At 35.0% G+C, this 10,559-nt stretch overlaps 1 protein-coding gene across 1 annotated transcript; it reads left to right on the top strand.

The window, feature by feature from the left end:
- Nucleotides 1-5,237: 5,237 nt before the first annotated feature.
- foxl2a (forkhead box L2a) lies at nucleotides 5,238-7,371 on the top strand. Its single transcript, XM_066709281.1, has 2 exons — nucleotides 5,238-5,423; nucleotides 5,576-7,371. The coding sequence occupies exon 2, from the start codon at nucleotides 5,584-5,586 to the stop codon at nucleotides 6,463-6,465; it is 882 nt and encodes a 293-aa protein (XP_066565378.1). The 5' UTR covers nucleotides 5,238-5,423; nucleotides 5,576-5,583; the 3' UTR covers nucleotides 6,466-7,371.
- Nucleotides 7,372-10,559: the final 3,188 nt, after the last annotated feature.

Raw genomic sequence — 10,559 nt, 5'->3', positions numbered from 1 at the left:
ACATTGCAAGATGCACATATTCGAGAATGTATTCCGTAACCCGGGTAATAGCTTAGTCCAAGGTCAAGCCACTTCCGATTCATAATGCCACAAAATCACACGGCTATCACAACGTCTTCATAGTGGACTGGCGGCGGAGGATGACATTTAAAACAGCTGTTCAGTGTGTGCTTTAAGGACGCCACTTCCGTGATAAACAAATAATGTTGTATAATTAGTGCTATAAAAGTAATTATTTCTTAATGTGACCTTATGTAACGAAGTCAACTTTCTTCTATACACTAATTTATCAAAAAAGCAACGTGGACCGTTAGCTTTAAACCACCCCAACATTCATTTAACGATTAAGGCAAATAAAGAAAGAAAGAAACACATAAAACTTGTAGCCTATTTAGAAGGTCTGAATGAACTATTTCAGTATCCTTCTTAATTGATTATGTTCCCGTAACAATACAGTAAATGCCATCTCAAACAGCCACCACTAGTAACAGGCCACCAAAACGTTATTATTATTATTATTATTATTATTATTATTATTATTATTATTATTATTATTATTATTAAAGAGCATTCATTATTTATCAGTATTGTGAATAATAATAATAATAATAATAATAATAATAATAATAATAATAATAATAATGATGATGATGATGTATTTTCGGAGCTATTGTATTTTTATGTATTTAATTTGTACAAATAAGCCGTGCTCTACATGCCCTTAATACATTGGATGTATTCGCTCGTTGATTTTTCTGCTCTGACCTTAAGCATTTGTACATCTACATTCCTGTCCAATGCTGAAGGATAAACATCCTCGTTTCAAACAGGGCTCAGGAAGTGTATACGGAGAGGAGAGTGAATGTTTCAAAATCATGTATAGCTGCTTTCAGGGTCAAGAGACAATATTGCTAATATATGTACATTCTCTATTTATTTATAAATGTATAAATACTTACGTCTCTCTATTACACCTTTACACGAACATGATTTGATTTGATCACTCTTCTGTATCAATGTGATGGGTTTAGTGCAGGTTAAATGGGTTTCATGTGCAAGCAGAATAAAATGGAATTCAGGAATCGTAGTATACCTATACTGTGTTTAAGCATCTCATTTAAATAACTGAACTATACTAGTGTGGCAGTAGTTAACTCTTGAGTGTACTGCTTATCTTATTCACAAAAATCTGTTTTTTAGATTGTATTTTTATTGTTATTATGATATAAATGGAATATTATTTTTGTTCTCTCTAACCCCCCACTCATAGATTATATCACTTTAAAAATGACTGTTATTACGCAATTAATTTCAATTTCTGTTGCTTCTCTTGACACAGTGAAGGTTTGCTCACTAGTACCTCAAGGATCCTATCAAGGTCTGCTACACTTTACAGCCGTTATTAACGGGTTTGACTGCTTAACATTTACATTTATTAAAAACCGTTGCATGCATCCAGTACAATTTCAGGACTCATATATTTACAAAAATTACAATAATTTTGAATTGTCTTTGTTCAGGGAAAAAAAAACTGATTGATCAATCAGGCGGAGCAAATTTGTGTATAGCCTACCGGGTTTCATTTTCGGTCTGGTGTTTTAAGAAAACCTTTCAGTCAAATATTTTGTTTTTTCGTGATGAGTATTTGCTTTGGCTGTTATTCAGGTCATTAACTACTTAATTGAATGTATGGATCTGTCATAACATCATGGTATGAATGCCGTTTGCTTTTCTAACACAATCCATGTATATAAGACTTAAATGCACATGTCAACATGTATTCTTTATTTCCATGCGAATTTTGTATTGACTCATAAATGAGTACATGCAAAGTAGTACACCTTCTATATACATCTACGCCAACATGTATTTCTTCATTTTGTTTCAGACACATTTTGTTAAACTTAAAGATGTTTACTGATTTCATTGTATAAACAAACGGTGAGCAATTAAAATTCCTGTGCGTTGCAACTACAACAGCAGTTGGGGTTTCACATGTTTATTTTACATGTTTATTTACATCATTATGGGCATTTGTTGTGACTTTGAGGACTCAATCAAGTGCAGATGCACCAGGTGAACCAGGTGTTTTGCGTCGTTGTATATATTATATGCTGCTCTTTTCCTAGTTTATCCTTTAATTCCAAAGTCGCCTTTCCCTCAAATAATTAATTCAACAATTAGACCATTTAACATTTTAATAGGAAAGCTTGCTTTCCTATCTTTATATTTGATCATTCGTTTGGTGTTATCTGTAAAACACGCCATCTATTAACATTGGTCACATTTTCAAATAATGCCTAGCCTAACAGTGTACTTCAGTGTTATATCCAGCTGTACAAATGTTTAAATATGATGTGTTTTAATGAACGTATAATACAATTATTATTTTTTAATAACATGAATATTGCATATTTATTTTAGATTTAATCAATGTTATTATTACTGTATTTATAAATATATTAGGTTAAGTTTTTTTGTGTTTATACATTTTATATGCGCACTACAAAAACATGTTTGTGTTAAAAGCCAATAGACAGCTTTTATTATTAGCCTAGTAGTAGTTGTAGTTGTAGTAGTAGTACTACTACTACTACTGTTATTTCTCATATATGGTTTGGTAGTTGAGTATTTAAAACATAATTTATTGTGTCCCTGTTTCAACCAAAAATCTGAGAGTAATTGTAGGCCTGCTAGCATGTGGTGGCGTTGGTTCAGGAAACTGTGAAGCAAGTTTTGAATTGTCATTTCTAAATTTCTAGCCAACTTTTACGCAACAGACTGCGCGGAAATTAGCGTTTACTGATTCAGATAGAATGTATTTGAAATATCTGGATGCTTGAATCTCTGAAAGAAACCCATCCACGTACTTACTAAATGCATTTAGCGAATATTTGCCAAAAAGGTTATTTTTATTTGTGTTCAATATGACTTGAGACTTGTGTCTTGTGCATGTATGATACACGTTATAATACATATCAAAATTGATCACGCACTTTTTCATGTAAGTGAAGTAAGTTTTAATTTGTTGTTATGTCGATATTAGTGTCTTGCAAGAGAACAGCTATTCGCTTAACTGCGCATTCATTACGAAGAGACTTTAAAATCGTTAAAAACATTAATCTGATCACTACTTTCGGAGGTCCTTCTTCTCATATTGATTCATCTTCATTTAGTACTGATGCTATTCCAATACACACTACACTCTCTGACGTATCGTAGGCAGCCATTGAAAATGAAAGGCAAATACACAAAAGAGAAATAAACTACTCGGGACATCCTGTTTGTAAGGACGCGTGTTATTTGATGTCACCAAAGCAGTCAGGCCGTCACTTTCTGAACAGGCACATTACTTCCAACCCTTCCACAACTGCAGACAACTCCATGATGTATCTAACTTATCTTATTAATATTGTTTTAACGCGGGATGAACAACTTTATCGGAACTAGGCTATATTAATAACAATCATAATCATCATCAGTTATAATCAGGATACTTTAATAACCTGTCTGAAAACTTTCACATTATAAATCCCTGTTCCTGTGTGCTACTTCTTCCAATTTTCCGTTCTCAAAAACGCGTATTTTTATATCTATCTACCAACTATATATATATATATATATATATATATATATATATATATATATATACACACAAATTAGGTGAAAACGCCTTAATTACATTAACGACAGTTTATTGAATATCAGAAACCAATAAACATGTAGGAAAACAACACAGATAAGCATGTCACTTTATTTATTTATTTTAACATGTAACATTTATTGTGCTTATAATTACATTGTTAGTGTCACATTTACAACCTTGCTTCCACACATTTTAATTAATGTTAGAAAATGACTACCTTTATACATAATAAACATTAAACACACATCCGATCGGATTATAATTCAATATCTATATGTGTATTCTTACAGCTGTTTATCTAAAAGCCATATATTAATTAAACACGTTTCTGGTTACCTCATATCTGCGCCTCCTTAAATTATTGCATGAACCGAATGTAAAATGTACTACACAACGGTATACAACGCTTTGAAAAAGGATAAAAGTCAGATGAAGTCCGCTTTTCAATTCAGTTCTTCTGCAGAATGTGATCTAGCAAGATGTTTGTATTTTGCCTCTGGATGTCCACTTTCTAATCTCTGAATACCCGAAGCAGTCAGAGCTTCGGCAGGTCGTCTACTTCAATGGTTTCCCTTTGCAATGCGCTGCTTCTCAGGGTTTGGGCAGGAGAAGTGATGGATGTCCAATGTGGAGGAGGTGATGACACACAAAACAATGCTGTTACACCTGCACAGGCTCCCAGTGCGAAAATATCTTCCCAAAAAAGGCCAACAGAGCCAGCATGGGTGGTCAGAGAAATGTATACCCCCAAATCTGAGCAATTACCCGACGCATTTGAGCTGCACCAAATTAACCGCATTAACCATATGTACTGTGCAATGTAAATAAGAGTAAAACCTAAAAGCAAAGAAACAAAACAAATTCAAGTCTTAACTGGATGTGCATTTATATGTAATTTCACCATGTCCCATTATCATGAAGGTGAAGAGATTTCAAAACGGAGAATACAAATATTAATCATAATAATCATAATAAAAACTAAAAAGTTTATCGGAACCTGGCAACCATCTAGCATGTGTATTGTTATCCCCCTGCTTTTTCAGGATATGTTTGTGTGTTAAAAAATAACGAGGTGCCTCCTCTTAATGTAGTATGTAGTAGGGACGTCTTTTTCTGCAGACAGCATTTAAAAACAATATATGAAATATGAAGCAATGCTATAATTGTGAGCACTGTCATTATCTTTTATAAAGACCCATGTGAATGAAACTGAGTGCATTTAACTGCTAATCGGATCAGTTCGTATAAGTAATTTGGCATTTTTTCTTGTTTTCTCTGTGCACTTTTCTTAAAAAAAAAAAAAAAACTTCTAACAAAAGTAATACGTTGTTGCTTTATTTGGTGTTTAGGAGCGCATTGCTTACATCTACAATCTTTTCTGCAGTTCTTGTCGTGAATAAGTTGAGCAAATCGACATTATTGCACTTGGAGTGATCGAATTGGATCTCTAATGCCAAACACATGGAGCAGAGAAACTACCCTGCTTGTATAGGGACCGCAACATAGTGACGGAGGCGGAACACGTCCAGTATACAAATCAGAGAGAAGTACATCATCGCTGGATATATGAGAAACCCCGGTGGAGGTGCCATTATGCTTCTGGGAGGAAGAAAAAGGCAGGGCTTACAGAGGAACCTACTCACAACCTGGGCTGTGCCTGTATTGGAAACAATCTCATAAGAAGTTGCGCTTCGGGGAGAGGACTTATTGCTTCACAGGATCAGTAATTGTGGTACTAAATCAAATCAGCGGGCACAGCACTTCACCCAGACATCTGGTACGGCGTTCAACAAGCATTGTGGCTGCAGAACAGTGTTATTATTATTGTTATTATTATTTTATTGTTATTATTGTTCTTATTATTACAATTATTCTTGGTTTGTTTTTGTTTTCTGTGCGTAATGATGGCTACTTACCAAAACCCTGAAGATGACGCAATGGCCTTGATGGTCCATGACACCAACACGGCCAAGGAGAAGGAGAGACCCAAAGACGAACCGGTCCAGGATAAGGGTTCGGAGAAGGCAGACCCGTCCCAGAAGCCCCCCTATTCCTACGTGGCCCTCATTGCCATGGCTATACGGGAGAGCTCGGAAAAGAGGCTGACTTTATCTGGCATATACCAGTACATCATCAGCAAATTCCCCTTCTACGAGAAAAACAAGAAGGGATGGCAAAACAGCATCCGCCACAATTTAAGCCTGAACGAGTGCTTCATTAAGGTGCCCAGGGAAGGTGGGGGCGAAAGAAAGGGGAATTACTGGACCCTGGACCCCGCTTGTGAAGACATGTTTGAAAAGGGAAACTACAGGAGGAGACGCAGGATGAAGCGGCCTTTCAGACCCCCTCCGACACATTTTCAACCTGGGAAATCTCTTTTCGGCGGAGATGGATATGGTTATCTCTCTCCTCCCAAGTACCTGCAGTCCAGTTTTATGAATAACTCCTGGTCGCTTGGCCAGCCGCCCACTCCAATGCCTTACACGTCGTGCCAGATGGCAAGTGGCAACGTCAGCCCGGTCAATGTGAAAGGACTATCAGCCCCCTCCTCTTATAATCCTTACTCCCGAGTCCAAGGCATGACTTTACCTAGCATGGTGAACTCATACAACGGGATGAGCCATCATCACCACCCACACGCCCACCATCCACAGCAACTAAGCCCGGCCACTCCGGCACCGCCACCGGCATCCTCCACCAACGGAGCGGGCCTCCAGTTCGCCTGCTCCCGGCAGCCCAGCGAGCTCTCCATGATGCACTGTTCCTACTGGGACCACGACAGCAAGCACTCCGCATTGCACACAAGAATAGACATTTGAACTGTTGGTAAGCTCGCAACAGAACTATCACCCTGTCCTAAATGCAAGTAAAGTATTTTTTTTTTTTAAATGCTCATGATGGATTCTGTCACAATAATTTCCGTGCCAAAGTTTCTCCAGGGAACCCTGTGCCAACCTATGATTGAACACGTTGTGTAAGTGCTGAGACATTCAATCCTTAAGAAAAAGAAAGAAAAAAGAAAGAAAAACTGTTGGAGTTCATTGTTTACCCCCACTGGTAGATTGGGGGAGAGACGATTGTGTTTTTTATGTATGGTACATATGTACAATTCGACCACTTCCCTTTAAAGGGAATTAAGATTGAAATTATTTAAATCTAATGTATGTAAGAACGTTGGATACACCTTCTGTATACCTTTACGCTGTGTTGTAATAAAATGTATAGATCCAGTTGTCAACCACAATAGCAATAGCCACCCCTGAAATGATATGTGTGTAGCTAAGGTTGTTTTTCATAGCAGGACAAGCCATTGTAAACCAGTAAGTCCTCCTACACAACTAAACTAACCGTGAATTCAGTTGAGTTTGTAGGATGTTTAAGTCTTAGCTGTTAAAGTAAGTGATATGCCGTTTGTAAGGTGTGTTATTATTCTGATTGACTGATGGGTTACATAAAAGAACAACAGAAAGTATTGGATTGATGTGTACTTTGTTAGACCAAAGCGATGATGTTCCCAAGTCGTGTGTGTGTAGGCTATATGATCTCTGATTTAGAAAACGTCTAATAGTTTGCAATAACAACTATTATGCACCATTCAGGTCCAGATGAAAACTTTCTAATCTTGTAAACTCAAACCTCTGTCTCATATAATGTTGGGACCATGTTAAACTAGCACTTTTTTAGCTGTTGTGAATTATTTTAATAAACCTGTATTTCTTTCCAAATGTTCCTTCTCATTGGTTGTGTAGTTACTTTGATTTATTATTATTATTATTATTATTATTATTATTATTATTATTATTATTATTATTGTTATTATTATTATTATTATTATTATTATTATTATTATTATTATTATAACATATACATAAATTACGATGTTACTATATTTTCTGTACATGATACATTAACCACGTATATTTGTTCATGAATGTGAATGTATCACTTCCAAAATATTTTATATTTTTGCCCCTTCATTCTCGTATTTAACTGAAAAGAAACCATAGTAAGTACTCACACACGGATTGCACTTTGTAAATTAAAGTCACTGAAAGAATAGTATAATTATTTACAAGCTTGTAATAATTTAGGTTTGGTTATTGGTGAAGTGTTTGGGGTGCTTATATTAAAATCTTAGTATAGGCCAAAGTAGATTGAGTCGTTTTAAACTGAATGGGCCTTCTTTATAGCCTCAGTTAAATGTAATTATACAGGAGAACTAGGATGGTCATTCACATTCAGTTTTGTTTGAAAAAATAAGAAAGAAAGAAAAAGATATATTGTATTGCACTCTATTTCCGACATTTTCCAAACTATTCCTATGAGCACTTCAATTGAAAATTCACATATTCTTAAAATATATTTTTGGATAACCCATGGCCTTATCAAAAGAATAACAAAGTATTAAGTGATTATTTGTGTATTATATTTAACACTATTATGTTTGGTGAATCCTCCAATTGTATCCAAATCAGTTGAAATTCCATCTTTCCGTTTATATTTTTACCAATAATACCAAATATGTTTTCACACACAAGTTAAACGGATAAAATGATCATCAACCTCTCATGAAACGTTTCTTGTGTAAGATGAAAGAGCAATACGCCTACATAATCTTTATACTGTTGTTATTATTATTATTATTACTATTATTTTTGCGGTTTTGATAAGACCATTCTGCAGTATACCTTCCCACAAAAGTGACATTATTACAGCCCTGTGCCTCATCTTACATATCAGGGAAACATTGAAAAAAATATGTATCTCTTTCCAGTCAGCGCTCATATCAGGCGACATCAAAGCGCCATTGTCTTTTTGGCGACGAATATATTTATTTCTTGCGTCGTTTTAGAGAACTTAATCGTCGAAGTTCCTATTAACCAAATCTATAGACATATACAACAAAGATTAACAAAGCAAAGGGTAATACTTAATTGTAGAATACTTTTCTCAGTGCGTTATTGTCATTTAAATGTATTTGGGGCAATAGGTCACTGACTAAATCATGTTTTCTAGACTTCTTCCTGTTTTTATGTTTGTTTGTTTGTTTTTAATACGGAAAGATTTTTGGGGGGACTTGTTATTTTTAATCTGGTGTTTTTTATAGTATGACTGGAGTTCAACACAGAAGGTTAACACAGTAAAGGATTTTGACGCATATTATTCCATGGCATTTTCGGTTACAAACGTTGTCAAAACGTAAAGAAAAGTAATGCATTACACACAGTTTTATGTTGTTCTGGTGGAATGTATTGTTATTTTGTACTGGGGAAAACGGGTCATTCATATATCACACGACATTATAGTTGATTCAACAATACAAACAACAATAATAAATGGCTGCACAATAATATACAATATATATGTATGTCCAAGCAAGTATACAAATCACGTCCACTTAAAATATGTCAGCTAAGCTGCATTAGTTTGCCGGTTGTATTTTGCTATAGCCTGTCTGACAGTCCCCATAAGGTATACACGCACTTGAAAAGAGAAACGAGAGATGGAGTGAAAGATTCACAATTGTCACCAATGTCTTCAGGATTTAGTTTCCTTTGTGTAACTATCGCAAATGATGTAAAATAGTATTTCAGCTATGAAGCTATAGCCTACATATGTGCTTGCGGGTCTCAGACGATTTCACTTGTAATGAAGTGGATACACTTTTTAACACATTGTTTGCTTCAACGTTTGAAATAATTACGCAAAAACTCGAACATAGTACTAGTAGAACAGTAACACGCTGTAACTAACAAGGTAGTTTATAGTTGTATCAGCTAATTGTCGCTTTCGTAACAACAATGTGTTTAATACTAGGCTAGAACTTCTCAAAAAATCTTGAGACAGGCCTATGTCTTCTGCATAACACAAATACGTAGATTACATATGATACTATTATAACCATAGGCCTAATGACAGCATATAAAGGAGTAATGTTCAGTGAATACATAGCTTAAAGTTAACTTTTAAATAACTAGGTATTTAATTACTTATAAAGGTTAATGCAGTAGCCTATATTGGATTGTAGTTTTAATGTTTTTTTTTTTTTTTAAATATGCCGCGGAATAAAACAATACTAACCCATACGTTAGTAAGACATTATGAAATGTCTGTTTTTATTTGCTTCGGGCCTTTTTTTTAACACATATAGCCTATACATGTACACTATCTGACATTCTGATATGATTCCTGAATTTGGGTATTTGGAGAGTGTCCATTGAGGATTATTTACACCCTCTTGTATTGGAGGATGGTAATGAGCCGACATATGAATGTTACATATACAGGTAGGCTATGCATTCTGTTCTATGTGGTACACATAAAATCGGATTATATTTTTAGAAAATGAAAGAATAGTCCAACTAAGGGCAAGCTTGCGTATGCGTACAGGTCAAAGGCCTGTATTTAACGGTTCAAACGGATAGACAGCATTTGTTCTTGTTTTACAAATGCATTATCATTTGTATGTTTTTATTGTAAAATGGGTTGGAAAGTACAACATTGCACTGTTGATTGTTGCAGCGAGAGATGGGCTTAATTCTTGTTTACGCACACGTACGTATGCCATATGTATGTTAAAAGAGGTCTTAATTATTGTTTTAAGCTTGACCCTGGCTTCTCAAAGACTTTGGACCACATTTAATTTCCATCGTCTTAATTCCACTTCTGTTTTGGACACAGGGGAATTATATGTCATTATTATTATTATTATTATTATTATTATTATTATTATTATTATTATTATTATTATTATTATTATGATTGCTGTGTGTTGTTGTTGATGTTGTTTAAGTGGTTTAAGTGTCGAACCCATAGGTTGATCTATACTTGTGTCCAATACGTGCGTCTACCGATGTGAAAAGGGTAAATACGGATCTGGCCCTTTCATATACTTTTTAGTGCAGTCTTTATT

The sequence above is a fragment of the Amia ocellicauda genome, chromosome 7 (assembly GCF_036373705.1).
Source record: "Amia ocellicauda isolate fAmiCal2 chromosome 7, fAmiCal2.hap1, whole genome shotgun sequence".
In the NCBI taxonomy this organism is placed as follows: domain Eukaryota; kingdom Metazoa; phylum Chordata; class Actinopteri; order Amiiformes; family Amiidae; genus Amia; species Amia ocellicauda.
This window is presented reverse-complemented; position numbering and strand designations above follow the sequence as displayed.

Excerpts from the sequence above, each read along its gene's own strand:
- foxl2a (XM_066709281.1), top strand. The coding sequence starts at position 5,584 with ATGGCCTTGATGGTCCATGACACCAACACGGCCAAGGAGAAGGAGAGA.